Source organism: Marmota flaviventris, chromosome 11, assembly GCF_047511675.1.
Source record: "Marmota flaviventris isolate mMarFla1 chromosome 11, mMarFla1.hap1, whole genome shotgun sequence".
Classification (NCBI taxonomy): Eukaryota; Metazoa; Chordata; class Mammalia; order Rodentia; family Sciuridae; genus Marmota; species Marmota flaviventris.
Window position 1 is genome coordinate 39,232,182 of NC_092508.1, and position 26,605 is coordinate 39,258,786.

A 26,605-nucleotide genomic window follows, 5' to 3' on the forward strand; every position below is an offset into this window, starting at 1 on the left:
ATTTCTGAAATTTTAAAGTCCAACTCTTATTTTCACTTTTGTCCAGCCAGACCAATTAGCTTGATATGAAGAATAATCAAATTTTTACTGTTTTTGTTTTTGTTATTGTTATGGTTTTCCTCTCAGAGAAGACCTTTGGCTCTTCTCTAGTACTTGTGAATATAGCTGGCCACATTCTAGAGTGATTGTAATGTCTTCATTGTTTTGATTTGCTATTTTACATATCTTTGTTCCACCTAGAAAGGTACCTGTAATCATTATATCCACTGGAGGCCAGATTACATCTTATTTTCTAGCCAAAAAAAAAAAGTACCAGTTTACCATCAATTTAACTGCAAATGATAGGATTTTATTCTCATTTATGAATAATACTTTCTTGTGTATATATATATATCATATTTTCTTTATGCATTCATCTGGCAATGGGCATCTAGGCTGATTCCATATCTTAGCTGTTGTTTTATTCAGTTTTTATTTTGTCATGGGGACCAAGATATCTGACAAGAACAATTTTGGAATAGGAAAAGGGTTATTTAGGATTCACAGTTTCAAAGATCCTGGTCCATTGATAGTGAGTGACTCTGGGCTCTAGGCCTGAAGTGAGGCAGAACATCATGGCAGAAGTGTATGGAGGAAGAATGCAACTCGGGACATGGCAATCAGAAAGCAGAAGCTCACCAGGGACAAAACATAAACTCCAAAGGCATGTCTCCCAGTGACCTACCTCCTCCAGCCCCACCCTACCTGATTAGTTATCATTCACTTAATATATTCAGGTGGATAATGCACTGATTATGTTAAGGCTCTCATAACCCAGTCATCTTATCTCTGAACATTCTTTCATTGTCTTACACATGAGCTTTTGTGGGACACCTCATATCTAAACCATCACAGCTATTGTGAATAGTACTACAATACTATATAGTCTGGAAGTATCTCTTTTGTATGCTGACTTCATGTTTATGCCCAGAAGTGAGACAACTAAACCACATGGTAATTCTAGTTTTTTGTTTTTTGTTTTTCTGGGGGGTACCAGGGATTGAACTCAGGGGCAATCGACCACTGGGCCACATCCCCAGCCCTATTTTGTATTTTATTTAGAGACAGGGGCTCACTGAGTTGCTTAGCGCCTTGCTTTTGCTGAGGCTGGCTTTGAACTCACTATCCTCCTGCATGTACAACTATGCCTGGCTAGTTCCAGTTTTTTCAAAAACCTCAATAATGTTTTCCATAGTGGCTGTACTAAGTTTTATTTATGCCCATAGTTATAATAATTTCTTTTGTTCCTGCATCCTCATCAACATTTTTTTAAATATATAATAGTCCTGCTAACTAGATTGAGATGGTATCTTGTACTTTTGATTTGCATTTCTCTGCTAGTTTATACCATTTTTTCATATATTAGCCATTTTTATTTTCTTTTGAGAAGTATCTATTTAGATAGACATTTGACCATTTTTTAATTGGATTTCTTATTTTTTGTTAAGTTTTTTAAGTTCTATATATATATATATATTCTGGGTATTAACCTTCTGTCAGATGACTAGCTGGCAAATATTTTCTCCCAGTCTGTGGCTCTCTCTTCACTCTAGTGATTATTTCCATTATTGTGCAGGAACTTTCTATTTGATATAATCCCATTTGCAAATTTTTGCATTTATTTCCTGCATGGAAATGGAAGGAGACCCTCAGAGTTATACAAAAGTACATACAAGAGGAAGTGAGGGGAAGGGGAAAAATAATACAAGGGGGACAAACGAATGTCAGTAGAGGGGGCAGAGAGAGAAGAGGGGAGGGGAGGGGAGGGGAGGGGAGGGGGGATAGTAGAGGATAGGAAAGGCAGCAGAATACAACAGACACTAGTATGGCAATATGTAAATCAATGGATGTGTAACTGATGTGATTCTGCAATCTGTATATGGGGTAAAAATGGGAGCTCATAACCCACTTGAATCAAATTGTGAAATATGATATATCAAGAACTATGTAATGTTTTGAACAGCCAACAATAAAAAATTAAAAAAATAAAATGAAATAACCAGGCAGGCAATATTCTAAAAAAAAAAAAAAAATTTTTGCATTTATTTCCTATGCTTTTGGTGCCCTATTTAAAAAATCATCAACTGTACCAATATCTTGAAGTGTTTCCTCTGTTTTCCTGTAGTAGTTTCAGATCATACATTTTTGATCCATTTTTTTTTAACAGGATGAGAGGTAGGATTCAGTGTTGGTCTTTTGCATGTATACATCCAGTTTTCATAGTACCATTTATTAGAAAGCCTGTCCTTTCTCTGTTGTATGCTTTTGGTGTCTTTGTCGAGAATCAGTTGGCTGTATATGTATGGATTTAATTCTGGTTCATCTATTCTGTGTTTGTGTGTGGGTTTTTTTTTTTTCTGTTAATATCATGCTGTTTTTGGTACTATGGTTATGTATTTTGTCTTACGAGTTGGGAATGGTAATGCCTTCAGCTTTACTCTTTTTTGCTTAAATTGTTTTGGCTATTTAGTGTCTATTGTGCTTCCATATGGATTTTCATATGTTTTTTCTAGTTCTGTAAAAAAATGTCATTGGTATTTTAATGGAATTTGCATTGAAAGATCACTTTGAGTAGAATAGACATTTTAATAGTATTAATTCTCCTAATCTATGAACATCAGAGATCTTTTCACCTTTTAGTATCTTCTTTAATTTCTTTCTTTGGACTTCTCATTTTCACTTTCTTAGTTGATATATTACTAGGTATTTTTTTTGTATGTGTGCATATTGTGAATAGGATTGTTTTCATAATTTCTTTTTCAGCCAATTCATTATTGGTGTAGAGGAAATTTACTGATTTTGTATGCTGATTTTTGTGTCTTGCTAATTTACTGAATTCACTTACCAGTTCTAATAGTACCTTGGTGGAGTCTTTAGGTTTTTATATGTATAAAATCACATCATCTGCAAATAGGGATAATTTGGCTTCCTCCATTTCTATTTGTTTGCTTTTAATTTCTTTGTTTTGCCTAATAGCTCTGGCAGAAATTTCTAGTGCCATATTAAATGATTGGTGAGTGTAGACACCCTCGTCTTATTCCTGATATTCTATTTTTCCCCATTAAATATAATGTTGGATGTGGGTTTATCATGTATAATCTTTGTTATCTATATTTCAGTGCTGTTATCAGGAAGGGATATTAAATTGTATCAAAGGATTTTTCTACTTCTCTTGAGATGATCATGTGATATGTATCCTTCATTCTATTTGGGTGATATATTTATTTATTTATGTGTATGTTGAACTATCCTTGTATCCACGGAGCTAAATGAACTTAGGGTGTGTTATCATTTTAATGTGCTGTTATATTCAATTTTCAACTATTCTGTTGAGGATTGTTGCATCTATGTTTATTGGGAATATTTGTCTACAGTTTTCTTTCTTTGTTGAGAGTCCTTGTCAGGTTTTGGTAACAGGTTAATGTTGGTTTCACAGATCCCTCTTCAATTCTATGAATTAGTTTGAGAAGCATTAGTGTCGGGTCTTCTTTAAATGTTTGGTAAAATTCAGCAGTGAGGTCATCTGGTCTTGAAATTTTCTTTAATGGGAGACTTTCTATTACTATTTCAGTATCATTACTTGTTATTTGGTTCATTTAGGTGTTTTGTAGCCTCTTTGTTCAATTTTGGTCATACATGTCCAAATTTGTACATTTATTCTAGATTTTTCATTTCTTAGCATATTAGTTTTTCAAAATAATCCCAATAATTCTTGAAACTTCTGTAATATCAGTTGTAATGTGTTATTTTCATCTCTAATTTTATGTATTTGGGTGTTCTCTCTTTTTCTTTTTATTTTTGGTTAGTCTTACTGAAAGTTTTCAATTTTGTTTATATTTTAAAAGAACCAATTCTTTGTTTCATTGATCCTTTGTTATTTTAGTCTGAGTTTTATTTATTTCTGCTCTGATCTTTATTATTACCTTCCTTCTACTAATATTGGGTATGGTTTGTTCTTAATTTTCTATATTATTGAAATATAAGCCATTAAGCTTTTTATTTTAAATCAATAAAACTTCTTTTTTAATAGACACTCATCACTATAAACATTCCTTTTAGTACTGCTTTTGCTGTATCCCACAGATTGTGTATGTTTTGTTCCCATTTCATTTATTTCAAAGTATTTTTAAATTTTCCTTCTAGCATTCTCAAAGACCCAGTGTTTGTTCAAAAGTGGTTTTCTTTTCTTCATGATCAGAAAAGATACAGAATATTAGTTCAGTTTTTAAAAATATAGTAAGACTTATTAATGGTCGATTCTAGAGAAAGTTCCATGCAGTGATGAAAAGAATACATATTCTGAAGATGTTGAATGGGATATTCTGTAAGTGTATATTAAGTCCATTTGATCTATAGTGTATTTTAACTCCGATGTTTCTTTATTGATTTTTGTCTGGATGCCTTATCCATTGGTGATAGTTGGGTATTGAAATTCCCATTTATGTTTATATTGGAGGCTTTCTCTCTCTCTTAAGACTAATATTGTTTCATTTATAAAATTGTGTGTTCCCTTATAAGAGGCAGCTAGACAAATACTTGTTATATCCTTTTGATAAGTAGATTCCTTGATCATAATATAGTGGACTTCTTTTTTACTTTTTTTTTCTTTACAATCTGTTTTGTCACATATAAGCAAAGCTACTTCTTATTGTTTTTGGATTCTGTTTGCTTGGAATATCGCCCTTTTAACCTTTCACTCAGTCTTTTTGTGTCCCCATGGATAGCTGAGTTTCTTGTACACAGCATATTGTTAAGCCTTATTTTTAAATATTTTCAGCCTGTCTTCATCTTTTAATTAGAAAATTAAGACCATTTACACTCAGTGTTATTAATGAAAACTATGGACTTGGGCCTATCATTTTATTGATTTTTTTTCTCCTAGTTGTTTTGAACATTCTTTGGTCAATTCTTTCTCTCTTAATTATCTTATGGTTCAATGATTGATTATACTTTTAGCATTTGATCCTTTTCTGGTTTATTATATTTGTAGTGTTTGAATATTTTCTACTTTTCATTTGTTTATTTGCTCTTTAAGTGGGATTTATAATTTCACATACTACTCTGATGGTGGTTATCTTTCTTTCACTTCTTGTATAGAATTTCCTTTAGTATTTTTTGTAAGACTGGTCTGGTGGTCATAAATTTCTTTAATTTTGTCTTATCATCATTTCTCCTTCATTTGTGGATTGCTTTGCTGGGTATTAATCTTGGTTGGCAGTTACTTTCTTTCAGGACTTGAAATACATCATTTTATGCCCTGTAAGATTTCTTCTGAGAAATCTACTGTTCATCTAATGGAATTGTTCTTAAATGTGACTTGGTGCTTTTCTTTTTGAGATTTTAAAACTCTGTCTTTGTCTTGCATTTTTGATAATTTCTCTATAACAGGTTATGAGGGTCTTTCCTGCTCATGTCTATTTGGGTTTCTATAGGCCTCATATACCTGGATGACCGTGTTATTCCCCAGCTTAGGGAAGTTTTCTGATATTATTTCATTGAATAGGTTTTCTATGCCCTTAAACTGTATTTTGTATTTTCCCCCTTTGGGTATGCTGATGTGCAGATTTTTGATCTTTAAATAATTTCTGTTTTAGCCAGTTTTTTGCTGCTATGACCAAAAGACCTGATAAGAACAATTTTAAAGGAGAATAGGTTTATTTGGGGCTCACAATTTTAGAGGATTCAGCCCATACATGGCTAGCTCCATTGCTCTGGGCCTTAGATAAGGCCAGACATTGTGGCAAAAAAAAAAAAAAAAAAAAAAAAAAATGTGTAGTAGAGAAAAGCAACTCAGGATATGGTCACTAAGAAGCAGAGGGAGACTTCGCTTTCACAAAGGACAAAATATATACCCCAAAGGTATGCCTTCAGTGACCCACCTCCTCCAACCACAACCTACCTGCCTACAGTTGCCACCCAGTTAATTCCTATCAGTGGAATAATGCACTGATTAGGTGTAACTTTTAGTCTGTTTATCTCTAATCTCTTTCCAATCATCTCACACCTGAGCTTTTGGGAGGATATCTCATATCTAAACCACAACAATGTCCTAATGCTTTGTTCATTCTTTCTTATTTTTTTCTTCATTTCTGTCTATATGTGATATTTCAGAAGACCTGTCCTCAAGCTTATGTATTCATTCCTCCACTCTATCTAGTCTGCATTTAAGGATTTCAACTAAATTTCTTTTAAAATTGTTACAGGGCTCTCACTGTGTCGCCCAGATCATCCTCAACCTTGATCTTCCTACCTCAGTCTTTCAGATATCTGGAATTGCAGGCATGTATGTGCTACTATGCCTGGCTTCAAATGAATTTTCCTTTGAATATTCATCTAGTGGATGAATATTCATCTTGGTGGTACTGGGAGATTGAACATTACCACCAAGCTACATCCCCCTATCCTTTTTATGTTTTTTTTTTTTTTTTGAGGCAGAGTTTTGCTAAATTGATGAGGTTGGCCTTAAACTTGTAATTCTCCTGCTTTAATCTCTTAAGGAGCCGGGATTATAGGCATGTGCCACTGCAGCTGGCTGTCAACTGAATTTTTTTGTCTGATGCATTGAACTCTTCATTTTCAAACTTTCAGATTGGTTCTCTACAAAATCTCTTTCTTTGCTGAATTTCTCATTCATATTCTACATTGTCTTCTAAACTTCCTTCACCTATTTAATCTATATTCTCTTAGATCTCATTGAGTTTTTTTAAAAATCAGTCTTTGAAATTCTTTATCAGGCATTTAATCTAATATCTTTGGAATCTGCTACTAGAGAGTTAGAATTTTTATGGGGTGTCAAATTACCTTGTTTTTTTAAATGTTTTTTGTGTTCATATGTTGAGATTTATTATCTAGTGAAATGGATTATCAGTACCAATGTTTTTCTTATGGCCTTCTTAGTAAGTGGATTTCCGCTGAAGATGTGTCTTGGGGTATCATTTTGTTATGCAAATGGATCCAAACTGTTGAGTTTATTTCCAGCTGGCTACTGTAGTCTAATCTCTCAGAAACTACTTTGACATTGTGATTTTGGCACAGTGCACATTGTATCAGAGTCAGAGAGACCCAGTGTTTGTGGGTTGTACAAGAGTGGGGACATTCTAGCAGTTCAGGTGTGTGTGGTATAAAGAGGAGAGTTTTTCCTGTGATAGGAATGGTAGGCTCTATCTGGTGATGGATATTTCTTCAGGTATTATTGCTATTAGCTCTCAGTTACTTGAATGGGTCACTGGTAATGGCTGCTTGAATATTGGTGAAGGCCTTCAATCACTTGTTCTTCTGATTAGGATCCTCTTTCACAAGAGGGGCAGGAATTACAGTACCTCCTCTGTGATACTCACACTTAATATTGTCAGCAATATGTGATCAGATAAGGTATAGGATCAAACAAGGCTGGACTCTTATAGGTATAAAGGTAGGAAAACTTGTGTTATTCTTCTTTGATACCATATGCGCATGCCCTCTGAGGAGTGTAACCTCAGTCCTCCCTTAGCTATGCATGATTGGGGATCAAGCAATGGCTAGAGGGGTTTCTCCTCAGACTTTTCTCACTTGTAATGCCCACCAGAGCTTGGGCAGGAGTGTGTCATAACTGGAGTCACATACTCCCTCTCAGCTGAGGTGCTTGAAGGAGAGAGTGAAAGGGGGAATGTGTCCAGTGCTGGACAGTTTCTCTTCAGACTTTCTTAGCCTTGCACCCCAAAGGCATGGAAGCAGGGCATCAAAAGGGACTTTTCTTCCCACCCTTCCCCATTTTTTTTTCATTTATAGTGTCCTCTAGGGCCATCCCCCCCCTTTTTTTTTCATTTATAGTGTCCTCTAGGGATTGAGTGGGTGTGGGTCACAGGTGGAGCCTGCTCTAAGTGGTATACAACCATAAACACTTGCTGGACAAAATTTCTGTGAACTTTCCTTGGCTGTGCATCTTGGTAATAGACCACAACTGGAGGTGTGATGGTGTTAGCAGAGATTGCCTCTGCATGTTTGTGCGGGCAGGAGAGCCTTGGAAACTCAGATTTCTTTTTTGCTTTGTTAGTGACAGGTACTTGTGTGGTCCTTGGAGAAGGTTAGCAGGAACTAACTGTGTGGGCAACTGCTTTTATTCCCAGCATCCATGAAAGACTACATTTTCCCAGTCATGCTGCTGGTCTCAGAAGGCAGGTTCTTGTGGATGGTACTGTCAGCTCCCTCCACATCTCAACATCTATTTTCCACTGTATAGCACTTAGTGGGTTTTATCACTCATTCAACCAAGCAAGCATGCCTCATGAGGGAGCCACACACTAAGCCAGTCTGTGGTGACCAATACATGGGAATATACAGAGGTTTGTGACCCTGCATTCAGAAAATATGTCCCTTCTCCAGATGGCTCCCAGATTATAGCATCCTCCTCAGAGAGATAAAGTGAATTTCTTTTCCTGTTGTGCAGTTTTGAGGCCTGAAGCCTGTAAGGGCTGCAAAACTTCCCAATTGCAAGGATTGCCAGTATGTCTACACTAGTAGTATGCTGGAACTCTCGATCTTTCACCTTTATCCCTGTCAAGAGGAGACTCCACCTCCCCATCAGTGGAGCAGGGGATTCAGTGCTGGGATATTTTGTTTATTTTGCTATACTTCTATCCTAGGTTTCTGGATTTAACAAGCATTCCATTTCTCTACTCATTTCCTAATGTTCTCCAGTAGTCATTCACCTCAATATGTAGCTGTACATTCATTGATGTAGGAATTCAGGGGACCTCTATTCAGCCATCTTGCCCACCTCCTTTTCATCTGTTTTTATCTTTTTGTATGTATGTAAAAAGGACAATAGCAAATTTTTCTATAATACATCACTGCTATGTATTCAAATTCTATGTCCTCCTGTGAAGACTGCTGTGAATATGTATTATCACTGTTAGAAACCTGTACTTTCAAAAACTCCAAAGAGAATCAAATAATACTCCTCTCTAGACAATAACAAAAGAACAAACACTGCCAGAACTTGGAACACTGAGTGCTATAATGATTCATTTTTCATTTGGGAATTACTGGTTTTAAAGCATTTATGGATTCAAGAACGTTTAATGGAGGAAATAAGAGAGGGGAAGATTGTGTGGAGAAAATCATTTTCTTGCCAATAAAATAGTACAAAATAATGATGGAAAAGAAGTCATCAAGTAATAGAGTGCTTGTTCATTTTGAATTCAGAATGTTCATCCAAAGAGTGAAGCTATTAAGGCCCAAATTTGTTTTACATAATAATTGTTGGCATATTTCATTCTAAAAACTAGTATTATCTTTTCTATGTACTCTAAAGAATGTCACCTTTGAAATGTTATTAATTTAATATGTTATTCTATGGAACCCCAAAATTTTAAAAACAAACTAATATTATAAACTGAAGTCACAGATATTGTCCTATCTTTTAATCAAAAGATGTTACAATGAGAGCACTATTTGGTGAAAATAAGCGTATTATACTCCTTAATTGCTTACAGAACATTTGTTTGTGTATAATTACACACACACACACACACTCACACATGGGGGTGGATGACCATTTTTCCAGTACAATGTTGAAAACGTTATTCTTTTTTTCATCAAATTTGCCATTGTATCTTTGGTAAAAATCAGTTCTCCGTATATATGTGGGTCTATTGCTAGATTCTTTATTCTTGTTGCCTATCTTGTACCATTGACCTATTTGTCTCGATGCAAATACAATATTGCTTTGATTATTGTAGTTTTATGTAAAGTCTTGAGGACAAGTAGTATGCCTTCCAACTTTATTCTTTGTCAAAATGGTTCTGTCTAGTTCTATCTTTTAATATAAATTTTAGAATTGTTTTTTTAAATATCTACAAAGGATTCATGTGGGACTAAAGGTGTAGCTTGGTGGTAGAACATCCCAGGTTTAATATCTCCAATACAGAAAAAAAATATAACTCTTATAATTCTTTTATGCAATGTATTGATTCATTTATTTAGGTTTTTGACTTATTTCATCAGTGTTTTGCTGTTATATTTATACACAGTATTTTTTTAAATCTTCATTTGCTATTTTGTAAATGTTACTTAATTATTATTTTTTGTTTGTTTGTTTGAATGTTCATTGCTAGTACTAGAAAAACAATTTTCCTTTTCTGGAAGAGATTTTATCACATTGAATTTGTGATAAAAATACCTGGCAACCTTTTAAAACTCATATGACCTTTTCTGTAAATTCATTAGGATAGTCTATGTAGATAATTATACTATCTGCGAATAGTGACACTTCAATTTCTCTCTTTCTAAACTTTATGCCCTTTATTTTTTTTTCTTGGTGTATTGCACTGACAATGGCTTCCAGTATAATGCTGAACAGGGATGACTAAACAGGACATTGTTGCCTATCCAATCTAAGGGGAAAATGATAATGGACTTTTTTACCATTACATGTGATATTAACTCTAGGAGTTTTGCTTTTTATTGCAAATTCTTTTTATTGGGTGAAAAATTTTTCTTCCAGTTTGCTGAAGGCTTTTTGTCAAATGCTTCTTCTGTATCTATTAAAATTATTTTTGTAGTTTTGTATATTTAGCCTGCTAGTATGGTGAATTGTACTGATTGATTTTTTTTATTGGTTGTTCAAAACATTACAAAGCTCTTGACATATCATATTTCATGCATTAGATTCAAGTTGGTTATGAACTCCCGATTTTACCCCATATACAGATTGCAGAATCACATCGGTTACACATCCACATTTTTACATAATGCCATATTAGTAACTGTTGTATTCTGCTACCTTTCCTATCCTCTACTATCCCCCCTCCCCTCCCCTCCCATCTTCTCTCTCTACCCCATCTACTGTAATTCATTTCTCTCCTTGTTTATTTTCCCATTCCCCTCACAGCCTCTTATATGTAATTTTGTATAACAATGAGGGTCTCCCTCCATTACCATGCAATTTCCCTTCTCTCTCCCTTTCCCTCCCACCTCTCATCCCTGTTTAATGTTAATCTTCTTCTCATGCTCTTCGACCCTACTCTGTTCTTAATTACTCTCCTTATATCAAAGAAGACATTTGGCATTTGTTTTTTAGGGATTGGCTAGCTTCACTTAGCATAATCTGCTCTAATGTCATCCATTTCCCTGCAAATTCTATGATTTTGTCATTTTATAATGCAGAGTAATACTCCATTGTGTATAAATGCCACATTTTTTTTATCCATTCGTCTATTGAAGGGCATCTAGGTTGGTTCCACAGTCTTGCTATTGTGAATTGTGCTGCTATGAACATCGATGTAGCAGTGTCCCTGTAGCATGTTCTTTTTAGGTCTTTAGGGAATAGACCGAGAAGGGGAATAGCTGGGTCAAATGGTGGCTCCATTCCCAGCTTTCCAAGAAATCTCCATACTGCTTTCCAAATTGGCTGCACCAATTTGCAGTCCCACCAGCAATGTACAAGTGTACCCTTTTCCCTACATCCTCGCCAGCACTTGTTGTTGTTTGACTTCATAATGGCTGCCAATCTTACTGGAGTGAGATGGTATCTTAGGGTGGTTTTGATTTGCATTTCTCTGACTGCTAGAGATGGTGAGCATTTTTTCATGTACTTGTTGGTTGATTGTATGTCCTCCTCTGAGAAGTGTCTGTTCAGGTCCTTGGCCCATTTGTTGACTGGGTTATTTGTTATCTTATTGTCTAATTTTTTGAGTTCTTTGTATACTCTGGATATTAGGGCTCTATCTGAAGTGTGAAGAGTAAAAATTTGTTCCCATGATGTAGGCTCCCTATTTACCTCTCTTATTGTTTCTCTTGCTGAGAAAAAACTTTTCAGTTTAAGTAAGTCCCATTTGTTGATTCTTGTTATTAACTCTTGTGCTATGGGTGTCCTATTAAGGAATTTGGAGCCCGACCCCACAATATGTAGATCGGAGCCAACTTTTTCTTCTATCAGACGCAGAGTCTCTGATTTGATATCTAGCTCCTTGATCCACTTTGAGTTAACTTTTATGCATGGCGAGAGGAGGGGATTCAGTTTCATTTTGTTGCATATGAATTTCCAGTTTTCCCAGCACCATTTGTTGAAGATGCTATCCTTCCTCCATTGCATGCTTTTAGCTCCTTTATCAAATATAAGATAGTTGTAGCTTTGTGGATCAGTCTCTGTGTCCTCTATTCTGTACCATTGGTCCACCCGCCTGTTTTGGTACCAGTACCATGCTGTTTTTGTTACTATTGCTCTGTAATATAGTTTGAAATCTGGTATCGCTATACCGCCTGATTCATACTTCCTGCTTAGAACTGCTTTTGCTATTCTGGGTCTTTTATTTTTCCATATGAATTTCATGATTGCTTTCTCTATTTCTACAAGAAATGCCGTTGGGATTTTGATTGGCATTGCATTAAACCTATAGAGAACTTTTGGTAATATCGTCATTTTGATGATGTTAGTTCTGCCTATCCATGAACAGGGTATATTTTTCCATCTTCAAAGATCTTCTTCTACTTCTCTTTTTAGGGTTCTGTAGTTTTCATTGTATAGATCTTTCACCTCTTTTGTTAGGTTGATTCCCAAGTATTTTATTTTTTTTTTGAGGATATTGTGAATGGAGTGTTTTTCCTCATTTCCGTTTCAGAAGTTTTGTCGCTGATATACAGAAATGCCTTTGATTTATGTGTGTTGATTTTATATCCTGCCACTTTGCTGAATTCATTTATTAGTTCTAGTAGTTTTTTTGTAGACCCTTTTGGGTCTTCTAGGTATAGAATCATGTCATCTGCAAATAGTGATAATTTAAGTTCTTCTTTTCCTATTTTTATGCCTTTAATTTCTTTCATCTGTCTAATTGCTCTGGCCAGTGTTTCGAGAACTATATTGAATAGAAGTGGTGATAGAGGGCATCCTTGTCTTGTTCCAGATTTTAGAGGGAATGCCTTCAATTTTTCTCCATTCAGAATGATGCTAGCCTGAGGCTTAGCATATATAGCTTTTACTATGTCGAGGTAAGTTCCTGTTATCCCTAGTTTTTCTAATGTTTTGAACATAAAGGGATGCTGTACTTTGTCGAATGCTTTTTCTGCGTCTATCGAGATGATCATATGGTTCTTATCTTTAAGTCTATTGATGTGGCGTATAACATTTATTGATTTCCGTATATTGAACCATCCTTGCATCCCAGGTATGAATCCTACTTGATCATGGTGCACAATTTTTTTGATGTGCCTTTGTATCCGATTCGCCAGAATTTTATTGAGGATTTTTGCATCTAGGTTCATCAGAGATATTGGTCTGTAGTTTTCTTTCTTTGAGGTGTCTTTGTCTGGTTTCGGAATCAGGGTGATGTTGGCCTCATAGAATGAATTTGGCAGAACTCCTTCTTTTTCTATTTCCTGAAATAACTTGAAAAGTATTGGTAATAATTCTTCTTTAAAGGTTTTGTAAAACTCTGCTGTATACCCATCTGGTCCTGGGCTTTTCTTGGTTGGTAGTCTTTTGATTGCTTCTTCTATTTCATCCATTGTTATGGGTCTGTTTAAGTTGTGAGTATCCTCCTGACTCAGTCTGGGCAAATCATATGACTTAAGAACTTTATCGATGTCTTCACTATCTTCTATTTTATTGGAATATAGGTTTTCAAAATAATTTCTAATTGTCTTCTGTATTTCTATAGCATCTGTTGTGATATTGCCTTTTTCATCCCATATGTTAGTAATTTGAGTTCTCTCTCTTCTTCTCTTCATTAGCATGGCTAAGGGTCTGTCGATCTTATTTATTTTTTCGAAGAACCAACTTTTAGTTTTGTTAATTTTTTCAATAGTTTCTTTTGTTTCAATTTCGTTGATTTCCGCTCTGATTTTAATTATTTCTTGCCTTCTGCTACATTTGCTGTTGTTTTGCCCTTCCTTTTCTAGGGCTTTGAGATGAAGTGTGAGCTCATTTATTTGTTGGTTTTTCCTTTTTTTTGAGGAATGACCTCCAGGCGATGAATTTCCCTCTTAAAACTGCTTTCATTGTGTCCCATAGATTCCGATATGTTGTGTCTGTATTTTCATTTATCTCTAAGAATTTTTTGATTTCCTCCTTTATGTCTTCTGTAACCCATTGATCATTCAGTAACATATTGTTCATTTTCCATGTGATGTAGGATTTTTCCTTCCTTCTTTTATCATTGATTTCCAGTTTCATTCCATTATGATCAGATAAAATGCATGGTATCATCTCCACCCCTGTATATTTACTGAGGGTTGCCCTATGGCATAATATATGGTCTATGTTTGAGAAGGATCCATGTACTGCTGAGAAAAAAGTAAATCCACTCCGATTGATTTTTGAATGTTGAAACAGCATTGTATTCTCAGTATAAACTCCACTTGGTTATAATTTACTCTCCTCTGAATTCAGTTGTTAATCTTTTATTGAAGATTTCTACATTTATGCTCATGAAGAATACTGATCTGTTTTCTTTTGTTATTATGGTATTGCTGGCCTTACATAGGAATTAGGAAGACTTCTCTCCTATTTTCTGGACGAGATTATGTAGAATTAGAATGAATTTTTTTTCCCATAAATATTTGATCAAGATGACCAAAGAAATTATCTGTGCTTTAAATTTGCTCTGTTGAAAGGTTTTATCTATGAATTTAATTTTTAAAATAGTAATAGTTCTATTAAGGTTATCTGTTTATTAATTCTGAGTTTGAATAGTTTTTAATCTTTCAAAAAAAGGTCAGTTTCATCTATTATCAAATTTATGGGTATAGAGTTGTTTGTGATATTCCCTTACCCTCCTTTTAATGTCTGCAGAATCTGTAATGATAATCTCTTCTGTCAATTTACTCTTTTCTTCTGGTTGCTTTAGGCAAAAATCATTTTCCCCCCAGGTTTCCTAAGATAGAAGCTTATGTTATTTTGTATTTCTTTTCTAATCTATGAAATCAACACTGTACATTTCCCATTAAGTATTGCTTTAGATATATAGCACAAATTTTGATAGTGTTATTTTATTTTGTGGTATTGAACCCAGGGTTTCACACATGCTAGGCAAGCACTCTGCCACTGAGCCTTGATATGTTCTAATTTTCATGATATTTAAAATATTTTATAAATTTTCCTGAGACTTCCTCCTGTTAGGTTTATAAACTATTTTAAAATGTATTATTTAATTTATAAATATTTGGAAATTTTTAAGGAATCTTTCTGCTATTATAATTTAATTTTTAACTTATTTATGGTATGTTCAGGCAGCAAATGCTGTGTAATTCCAATTGTTTAAAAATTTTTAAATTTGTTTTATGGCATTGTATATTTGTAAATTTTCCATGTGCTCATGAAAAAAATGTATTTTGCTGTTATCAGAGTGAAGAGCTTATCAAATCTCATTTAGATTGAGTTGTGTTTCCTTATGATATTGCTTCCCTTTAGGCTGAAGAATTTTAGTGTTTGTTTTGAAGTAGGTCTGCTGGCAAAAACTTTCTCAGTTTTCTTCACCTGAGAATGTCTTTATTTTACCTTTATTCCTGAAGGATATTTTTGCTAGGTATAGAATTTGGATTGGAAGTTCTTTCATTACTTTAAGGATGTTCTACTATATTCTGGCTCCATGATTTCTAATCAGAAAATTTCAGCCTTTTGAATAATTGTTGCATATAGGTAACATGTTTGTCTCTAGCTGTTTTCAAACTATTTTTTTTAAATCTTTGGTTTTCAACTATTTGTGTGTCTGGGTGTGAGTTTATAAGAGTCTTCATTTTGAGGTCTGCTGAGCTTCATGAAACTGAGTTTTTGTGTATCACTGCATTGGGGAGAGTTTCAGTCATTATTGTTTTCAAATGTTTTCTGTATTGTCTTTTCCTCTTCTCCTTCTGGGTGCCCCAGTGATATGAAAGCTAAACCTTTTAATATTGTTCTTCAAGTCTCTGTGGCACTGTTTATTTTTTTTTTTCCAATCTTATTTTTTCTTTTGGTCATTCAAATTTGGGCCACTTTAGATTCCACATCTTCAAGTTCACTTATTTTCTCTGTCATCTCCTTTTCATTATTGAGCACATACAGTGGAATTTTTTTCACATATTACATTTTTCAGCTCTAAAATTTCCATTTGATTTTCTATTTCTATACTTAGAACATCCATCTCTCTCAACAATATTCACCTTTTTCTCATGGAGAATCAGTACAATCAGTACAATATCTGTTTTAAAGTCTTAATTTTCTGGTAAATTCACTATTTTTCTTTTTCTTTGATACCTAATGACTCTTTAGGTTTTTGTATGTCAAGTAATTTTGGATTATAACCTAGAACTTTTGAATGCAAAACTCTGGGTCCTGTTAAAATCCTCTGGATAAGATTGATTTTTGTCTTAGCAGTTAAAGGACTGAAGTTTAGAACACAATTTCTGTTTTTCCTTCAGTAGATGGTATTTTCAGTGTCAGTTTAGATTTGAAACCTTTGAAATGCTCTTTGGATCTTCTCCTCAGCCCACATTAGTCAGAGGTTAGCCTGCAAATTGAATTTATGTGACAGTTCAGAGCCTTTAGTTTGCTTCTTTAGGTGGGTTGCATGCACAACTTGGTAATGAGCCCAGGACTATGTCTTCATTCACAGAGTGAATGCGTTCTGTCTTCAGGTCTTCTTCAGATATGCAGCCTATATTTTATTCTGGCCCAAATGATGGAGTTATCTCATTTTTATTTTCTTATACTATTATATCATTTCATGCCAACACTTTAGCCAAAGTGGCAAGAGAAAAAGGGAGAAATACTTGAATTCCCTTCACCTTCTATGAACAACAGAATCTTCTTTTTCTAATTCTTCTATCCAGAGAGATGGAGTTTTGCTCAGTGTTTTTGGTAAGTGCACTATTACTTGCTTCTACCATGGCAATTCAGCTCTGTGAGGTTAATCTTGGGGCAAAGAGAGAAGAGAAAAAGGAGAAATCAGCAACAATGAAAGTACATAGATTTCACCACCCACACACCTTGTTTTACATATGACCATTTTCTTATTTCTCTAGTTTGAGTTTTTACTTCCCATGTCTGCTGTATACTGCCCTATGAAGCCAGAAAATTTTAAAAAGGAAAAGAAAAAGAAGAAGAAGAAAAAAAAAAGGATCTAGGAACCTCACCAATTTCTTATTGGCCATTCTTGCAGATTTTTTACTTTCCTCATTCATTTATTTTTATTTATTTCCTAGAATATGAAAGAAGGTGCTTTTTGTATTTTGTACAAAATTTTGTTTGTTAATCAGTACAAAAGAAAGGCTATAATGGGCTTAGCTTATCTTGGTCAGCATCAGAAGTTCTTTCCTCTGATTTTGAAATACTGTTCATTGAACCAAGTATTTTCTGTACAGGGATAATCTCTTAGAGAATTTTAATTTTATGTATGAGTTAATTTATATGTTGTTTGCAAAAAATTATTTTTGCTGTTTCTGAATCAGTGGATTATTTAAAACAAACTTAATTTAATGTAGAAAAAAAGAATAAGTAAAAAAAAAAAACCTGGCCCTTCCCTTGAAGGAACATAAAATTTGGTTGGTTGATATAGCTAAGGAATTGTAGAATTATGATAATAGCATATGACCATTTGGTGAAAATACTATAAATGTAATATGACTAAATTGCTAAAGATTTTCAGAGAGAAAAGAGATCAAGAAAGGCTTTGTGGGCTACATAGCTTTTGAGTTGACCTTGAAAGATGAGTAGGACTTGAACATGAAAAGATGGGGAAGAAGTGCATTTTGGACAAAGAAACAGCATGAACATGGGTTTTATAGCTAAAAAAAAAAAATGGAAGCAACAGGAAGAAGAGTGTTATACAATTTCTCTAGGGAAGTATCAATGCCATTTAACATTCACAAACCTTCACACCTAAAAATATTTCTAAAATGTGACAGGAGTGAAAACTTTTACATATATGTAATTTATTTCTTTCAAATTTTCTTTTACATCCTTTTATTCTCATAAGCATATGATTCTGTTTTCATTAGTGTGTTAGCTTTTTGTCACTGTGACAAATAACCTGGAAAAAAAACAATTTAGAGGCAAAAAAATTTATTTTGGGGTCATGGTTACAGAGGTGTTAGTCCATGGTTGACTGGCTTCATTTCTTTGGGCCTGGAGTGATGCAGAACATCATGGCAGAAAAGTATGGTAGAGAAAAGCTGCTCAGCTGGTGGCAGCCAAGAAAAGAAAGTGTTGTGAAGAAGGTAAACCCTTCCAGGTATACCCCCAGTGACCTACTACTTCCTCCAACCAGGTCCCATCTCCCAGAAGTCCATCAGCTGTCATGAAGTCAGAGCCCTGCCTAAATCTTCCACCTCTGAACTTTGCTGCACTGGAGACCATGCTTTCAACACACAAGCCATAGCAATTAGTTAATTGCATCTAAAATATTATGTTAATCTCTTGGTCTCCTTTTTTCTTGAGTATAATTAATGTGTTGGACTGAATTGTGCCCCTATTCTTCAAATTCAGATGTTGAAGCCATAACCTACAATGCAACTATATTTGGAGAGGGACTTTAAACTTAAATGAGGTCCTAAGGGAAGATCCCTAATCTGATAGGACTGGTAACCTTACAGAACAAGAGACACCAGAGAAAAGGCCATGTGAAAACACATGGAGAAGTCTGCCATTTGCAAGCCAAGGAGAAAGGCCACTGAAAAATGCATTCTTGTTGATATCTTAATTCTAGATTTTCAGGCTTCAGAACTATGAGAAAATATCTTTTTTTTTTTTTTTTTTTTTTTTTGTACTCCCATATCTCCAGCTCTTTTTAGATTTTATTTAGAGACAAGGTCTCACTAAGTTGCTGAGGCTGGCTTTCAACCTGTGATCCTCCTGCCTCAGCTGTCCCAGATACTGGAGAGAAAATATCTATTCTTTAAGCCACCCAACCTTTGGTATTTTCTTTGCCTGCCTAAGTAGACTAATATATAATGCTGATATTGAAGAGCAGGAGTATCTTTTTTACCATTTAATCTACATGTTTGTATCAGACTCTAACTTTTGTGCTCAAAAATGTCTTCCATTTTAGGAGAAAAATTATCCAATGACATTCTAAATTCATGTTACAGTAAGTGAACTGAATATATCATTTAGTTCTATCACCATCTCTTATTTCTTAATCATCTTTCATTTTCTTCTCCTGCTCTTCTGGTGTTCTGTATAGTTTTTCCTCTGCTTATTTTTAAAGACCATAATAGTTTTGTTAGAAAATTGGTCAGGATTATGGCTTGTGTTTATCAAAACTTCCAAGAGAAAGAAAAAGCACAGTAATCATGATACTGACTACATTTCACACAAGAAAGAAACCCTGGCTGCATCTCACTGGTGATGGCAGACACTGCTTAACTCTCTGCGACTATCCAAATCATGGGAAATAAATGGGTCCTCATGGGGTATTGCTCTCATTTTTGTCTCATAGGGAGATGTGAGTGAGAATAAAGCAATAAGTATAAGCTTTCCCATGGTGCAAACTCTCTGTCAAAGAATATACGTCTGTCCACCAAACACAATCACTAGGCAAATATTCAATGAGCTACATAATGACATTAAACATACAAGTGTTTGAAACAAAGAGCAAGTCAAAAGGAATATTAACACTGCAGTGTCCATGACAATTATGAAGGTTAGATGATATAAAATTATTCTTTTAATTCTTTCTTTAGGTTATTAAACTTCCAATGAACTAGATTTTGCGGGGGAGGGGGCATATATGTCCTAGTTATTTTCAAACATGTAATTTAATATTTAGAGGTTGTAGTTTTCCAAAATGAGTAAAATAGCTCTTGTTAACTTTACAGGATGTTTTTTGTAGTCACTATAGTAGCCCATTCACTCTAATTGTGTCTATTTTAAGATCATTTCTCATAATAAAAGGTAAAATATTGTTACAAAGGATAAACTTTAAGAAAGTGATGTGTTCATGATGAAATAGCATGAAAACAAGTTGTGGTTTGACTAATATCATCTTTTTCCTTCCTTTCAGGAATGCAAGAAGGTGGCCTCTGATGATAGATCCTCAAGGTCAGGCTAATAAATGGATCAAGAACATGGAGAAAGCCAATAGTCTTCATCTAATTAAATTAAATGACGCTGACTATGTCAGGACTCTGGAAAATTGCATCCAGTTTGGCACTCCTGGTATGTAGATGAATGACAGACATACACTGCGGAGTGCCTAGAGAGGCACAATTAACCCAAAACCATGTAGTTGAATTTCTTGTTTTTAAAATATATATGTTTCAGACTCACCATAACTGACAACTTTGTTAATCTCTTTGATTATTAATAATCAAATGAGAACTTTAGAGATTATAAAACTTCCAGAAGGTTAGGAGGTTTTCTTTGTCAAAAAAAGTTCATGGTGATGCTTCTCTAACTTAGCTATTTTAATTCTTGTAGTTTGTTTGCCATTTATTCATTTTCATTATAACTCAGCTTCAGCAATTAAAAGGCTCATTGAATATTGCCAATAGTATTTTTGCATAACATTAGTATAAAATTCTATTTTTTTTCTTCTTGGACTTTTCCTACAGGGAAGATAATATAGATTTTACATCTCTGGCTCTATCTACCATTTACGGTGGAAAGATTAGACACATGACAAGGATTTTTCAATCAAGCTCTTATGCAAATGTCACATCTGTCAAACAAAAAAACAGAATACTTATTATTTAAGTTAATTTGGGTTATTAGTCATGTTTTGAAATTTATGCAATCTATCAAATTTTGACCAAATAAATGTGAACACTTATGAACCTACAGCACATTTAACTTGAGGACTATTTCAGCAAATCCCACTTGCTTTAAAGCTAGTACAATATGGAAGAATTATAATAAACACACCAGTAATCATAGGTGTGTCATTTTTCCATATTAATGAGTCAGTTTTCAAATATGATTTTAGGTTCTATTAAAGTAAGCATGAATGAAAAAGTCTAAATCTACCTATAACATTTTGTGTTTATGTAATGGACACACACAAGCACATGCACACATTATTTCATTCATTCAGCTGGTATTTTTAAATTTTTAACTATTTTAAATTGACATGTAAAAAATGTACATATTTGTGGGGTAACATGATGTTTTGATACATGTTAATGTTCAAATCAGGCATTTACCATTGCTTTATTCTGAAAACATTCAGAATCCTTTTCTGTAGCTTTTAAAATATATATATAATACATTACCATTATCTATAGTTAATCTACTATGCAATAGTGCTTACAGTATGATGATATAGGAGTTACCCAATAAGGGAGGATAATCTCTACTATCAAACATTTATCCTTATTTGACATCAGGAATATCTATCTATATCTATATTTCTTTCTTTCTATCTATAACTATGATAAAAATAGAATGTGGCCATTTTTCACTAACTCTTATTGTGACCAGCATACTGTCATGTACAGGGACACAGGCTTCTGGATTCAGAGTACCTTCCTCTGCCACTCAGTGTTTGGTTCAGTGACTCAGTTTCCTCATCTGTATTTTAACTATATTATATAAGGAAAAAATTAGTTACTGTATATTGGAAACTAAGAACAGTGTCTGATAAGTGCTCAATTTATGTTGTATGTGTGTGTATATTTCCTTCCATGCTTTTAAAGCTTGACCCAGTATCAAACTCAGGGCCTTGTGTATGCTAGCACATATTCTACAATTGAGCTGTATCCCCAGCCCTGGGTTTTGTTGCTGTTGTTGCTGAGCATTTTCTAAGTGGTGTCTTGTCTTAAACTATAACAAGTTTATCAACTATAAATTCACAGGTGACACGACGTGAAAATTCAGAAGAATCAGATTTCTTGAAGGAATTGGCACCTTCAATACTTTATGTAATTAAAATTGCTTAATATAAATATTCAAATACTTTTCTCAGCATAATAAAAGATAACTAAATGGTAATTGAGCATTTACCATCTGCTAGGCACTCTGAAGATATTTCTGATCTCAATCACATATCTTGCTGGTAAAATTTCATAATTATAGAGGAGAAAGAGCCATAAAGATGATCCATCTAGTGTTTTTTCAAAGTATGGGTTACAGCCATGGGAAAGACTAATTTTGTGGATCATGACCAATAGAGCAGAGTAGGTAGCATTGTACAGAGGAAGGATAAGCATTAGTTCAGGGAATTTTTTGTTTAAGTTTTTATATGAGTAAGTATACTAGGTCAAGATTTAAAATGCTTTTGAGTTGTGACCATAAAAACTTGAAATTCAATAAAAATTCCAACCACTTGATTTTACTCAGATACGTAGGGTGTTATAGAATGTTACATAGCTGAACCAAGATAGTACAGGCAGTTGAGGGGGTAGGGGTACTAAAACTAGCTCCCAAGTCTTCTGCCTCTGTCCCAGTCTTCACTGTGTCACACAAGTAAGACTGCTTTGGGTTGAATTAACCTATATTTTGAAATGAGTCACTTTATAAATGGTTAATGATTTATTTATCATGTCTTCTAACATTAATCATCAGAAGTAAAAAGTTTTAATCCCTTATAGAAAAATAAATAGATGGTAGGTTTTACAGCTATTTTTTATGTTTAACCATCAAGTAAAAGAATCAGGTACTGATATAGTTCTAAAACACAAGTGGTTAAAGACTCTTCCATTTAAGAAGTTATCTTTAGATGGTGGCTCTTCAGAGACAGTGGCATTTGATCTATTGTCCCTTACAGGCAGCCTGGGTCAAGAAGGCAGAGGTTTTTGCCTACTTCATCTACCTGCCTCTACTTCAGCCAAAGCTAGGTCTTCCTTTTCTTTTATTATATTGAGTTTTAAGATAAGATCCTGTTTGAGAAAAAGTACTGTGCTTTTTTAAAAAAGTTTGAAATCCAATGTTCTAGAAAATAAAATTTCATCTGTATTAGCTGTATCAATGGATAAAGTATGCATAGAGTATTAATCAAATAAATATCACTGATAAATCAATTTGTATAAAAGATCTTTGAGTGATTTTCCATTGAATCTATGGGAAAATTTTTTATTCTTAACAAAAGCTATCATACACCTTCCTTATTTTCTTATCTCTTAGCACTTTACTTTTTCTCTCTTCTATAACAAATCAAGGATGCAAAATTCCTTGTTTTAAAATTTCTTTCATTTGCTTGTTTGTTCATTCAACTAATAAACATTTATTTTGCAACTACCATGTACCAGGAGCTGTGGTAGACACTAAAAAGGCAGCAGATCAAGACAAATTTGGTCTCTGCTTTCATGAATCTTATTGGTTTAAAAGGAAAGGCAGGCATTGAAGATGAAAGGTGAATTAAAAGATGGAAGTACTTGGAATCGGCCAATACTTAATAGCACTGTTTCACATCTCAGTTTCTGTCTGTGCTCTTCCGTGTATCTGGTGAATTCTTTTTTTGTCTTTTAAGATACAACTCAAATGCATACATTTCCTAACCTCTGTTGTATATGTGGCCATCTGACTATGGTTGGATTTGGTCAAATGACTATGTTCTGGCCAACAGATATAAGTGTAAAATACAATTTGTGACTCTCAGTAAATATCCTGAAAAGGATATTTCTTTCTTTTCTGCTTCTTTTTCTTTCTGGTGGGTAGAATATGTATGTTATTTGAAAGGCCATACTGGCCAAAAAGATTAAAACAACCTGTCAAGAATAGTGAAATAGCCAGGCATGGTGGCATATACCTATAATCCCAGCCACTTGGGAGGCTGAGGCAGGAGGATCATGAGTTCAAAGCCAGCCTCAGCAACTTAGTGAGGCCCTAAACAACTCTGTGAGACCCTTGTCTCTAAATAAAATACAAAAAAGGGCTGCAGATGTTGCTCAGTGGTTAAGCACTCCTGAGTTCAATCCCCAGTACCAAAAAAAGAAAAAGAAAAGAAAGAAAGAAAGAGAGAGAAAAAAAAAAAGAATCAACAGGTGATGGGAAGTTGGGTCCTTTACAGTTTAGATACACTGACCTTCCAACCCTGCATTCCCTGCACTATGTGAGGTTCCCCTTTATATGAGGTATATATTCCCTTTTGTTGGAAAAACTATTATTTTGGGAATTCTGACACTTGAAAATGGGTCCAATTGTAAATATCATACCCTAAAGTGGAAAAGTGGGCAAATAATATTAACAAATAGTTTACAGGAAAAAAATATATATACTTAGTCAAAGAGCCCCTAAAACACCCTGCCCACGTAACAAATTTTAATGTTTTACCTGAATCAGTTTACCTATTAAATTGTAAAATCACTTGTAATACACACACACACACACGTATTATAGAAGTCAGAATTTCATGCTGACAGTATCACATAGTAGTTAAGAAAGTGATAGAAGGGCCAAGATTGCTAAGTCAAGTCTCTGGTCATTTGCTACTTATCTTACCAAGAAATTTATTTCGGTTACCTGTGCTTTTTTCATCTGCAAAACTGGGGTAACAATAGTCCATGTTTTTTAATGTTATGAGGACAATGAGAAAACATAATGTCTACAAGATGTTCAGTATTTGTAATTATAGTTATATGTAAAAATAAGTTTAAAAACAAATAACATTTAAAATGAGTACTCATTGCAACTCAGAAGTCTCTACAGCTTTTCAAGAAAAGAGTCAGGCAATATCAGGAATTTTAAAATATTCCTAACAGTAGACCATTAATTCTACTTTTCATACCATAGCCTGATAAATAACTTGCCTAGCACGTGCACGGCCCTGGGTTTGATCCTCAGCACCACATAAAAATAAATGATTTTTTTAAAAAAGGTATTGTATTCAACTAAAACTAAAATAAATATTTTTAAAAAATAATAGTGGAAAATGTAAGCAACCTCGATAATAGAAGATTGATGAATTTAATATATTATTATGCACTCATTATTTAACCATGAAAAATAAGCATTTTATGAAAAAAGAAACAGGAATAACACATGGGATGAGCAGAATATTTCTATACTTTCACTGAAATAAAGATCCAGATTGCATAGTCAGTCTTTCAAGGGACTTCTACAAAGTACCCTCATCCAAGTGTAGCTATGATAAAACCCCAACAGCAAAATGTTAAACTTTAACTTGGCAGGTATGTTAAGTCTAACAGTGTCACCAAATTTCATCCAGGGATTCCACTTCTACAGTTCTCTCAGAAGAAAATATTCTGAAACACAAAGTTTTGTATATAGTACTATTTATTACGTGGAACTGAAAAAAAACAATCCAAATCTAAAATAATAGAATGACAGTTAAAAAGGGAGGGAACACTTATATGTGTGTTCGAGTTTTTAATAACACAGGGAAATATTTACGCTATAACATAAAGCAAAATAATTAGGATACGAGATTCAAAATATTGTTTAGTCTTAACTACATGTGAGAAAAGATGAATAAAAATACTGAAGATAAAAAGTATTTTCTTCAATAATTATGCCATATATAGTTTTGTGTCATTTTTCCATCACCTATAGATGGTATGAATCAATTACATTAAATAAGGGGGTATAGAGAGAAAGATGAAGAAAATCCGATCAGAGGTAGCTTTTTAAATTCCTTCATTAATATCTTTCCTGTATTTTCCAGCTATTCTACAATAAGCACAAGATTTGTTAAATTAAAAATACAATCACTATTTAATCACAACCAGAGGTGCTTTTTCTCTGGTGTCACAGATGGATAGATACACCAGCATCATGCTTGGTTTCATAGTAAATCACAGGCAGTGGGGCAGTATCCAACAGGACTGGTTGGCCTGGTTGACTCTGGGTATGGAAACAGGCAGGATGACCAGGTAGACCCCCCAATTCAGACCTTCCCACAGGCATACAATATTGGTTTGGGCATCATTTTCATATACATGGAAGAAAAACATCATTTTTTAGAGACTAGGAACAGAAGTAATCTAGGAAGTAGGAAGCTGAAAGAACTCAAGAGAGTCTACTGCTTATAGCCAGTATTTAAAATAACATGGAAAATCTTCTTCTGGTTTTACTCCAGTGATGCTAGAAAATGTTGGAGAAGAACTAGATCCTGTCTTGGAACCTCTTCTACTAAAACAGACATTTAAGCAGGGCGGGAGTGTATGTATCCGGCTTGGGGATGCTACAATTGAATACGCACCTGACTTCCGCTTCTATATAACTACCAAGTTAAGAAATCCTCATTATCTTCCTGAAACATCTGTAAAGGTTTGTATCTAAAATAAATGTTTCTTTATCAGTTTTTACAATTAGTGACTATTACAAATATTTTCCTCCTGAGCCAGAAGAGGAGCAGGTCTTCCTAGGAAAATGGGATTTTGTCTTTTTCTTTTTCTTTCTTTTTTTTTTCTTTTGCATTTCCTGAGATTCCTATAATAATTTCTAAATGTTGCTTTTGTGCATGCATGTGCGTAATAAAAGAATCTTTACTATGCTATGAAAAAAAACTCATCAGAATCTAATTTCTACAATTGATATTATTCTTAGATTTTCATTGTCAAAAGTAGATGACATATATTCACATTCTTTCTTTGTAAAAATTATAATATGCTAATTATTGGAATTGGAATTTAGGAAGAGAACTCTATTCTTTCTCAGGCTAAGGTTGCTGCTATATGATTTTATATAATTACTTAAAAGAACTGTTTTCAATCGCTGTTC

The 26,605-nt window shown here is 34.1% G+C and overlaps 1 protein-coding gene across 1 annotated transcript in view; it reads left to right on the forward strand.

Moving 5' to 3' along the window:
* The window catches only part of Dnah7 (dynein axonemal heavy chain 7), a 323,134-nt gene that overhangs the window by 228,375 nt on the left and 68,154 nt on the right, over nt 1–26,605 (forward strand). Inside the window, exons 48-49 of the mRNA XM_071619296.1 lie at nt 19,992–20,146; nt 25,962–26,152. Coding sequence (XP_071475397.1) covers nt 19,992–20,146; nt 25,962–26,152 — 346 coding nt within the window. The remainder of the gene's footprint in view (nt 1–19,991; nt 20,147–25,961; nt 26,153–26,605) is intronic.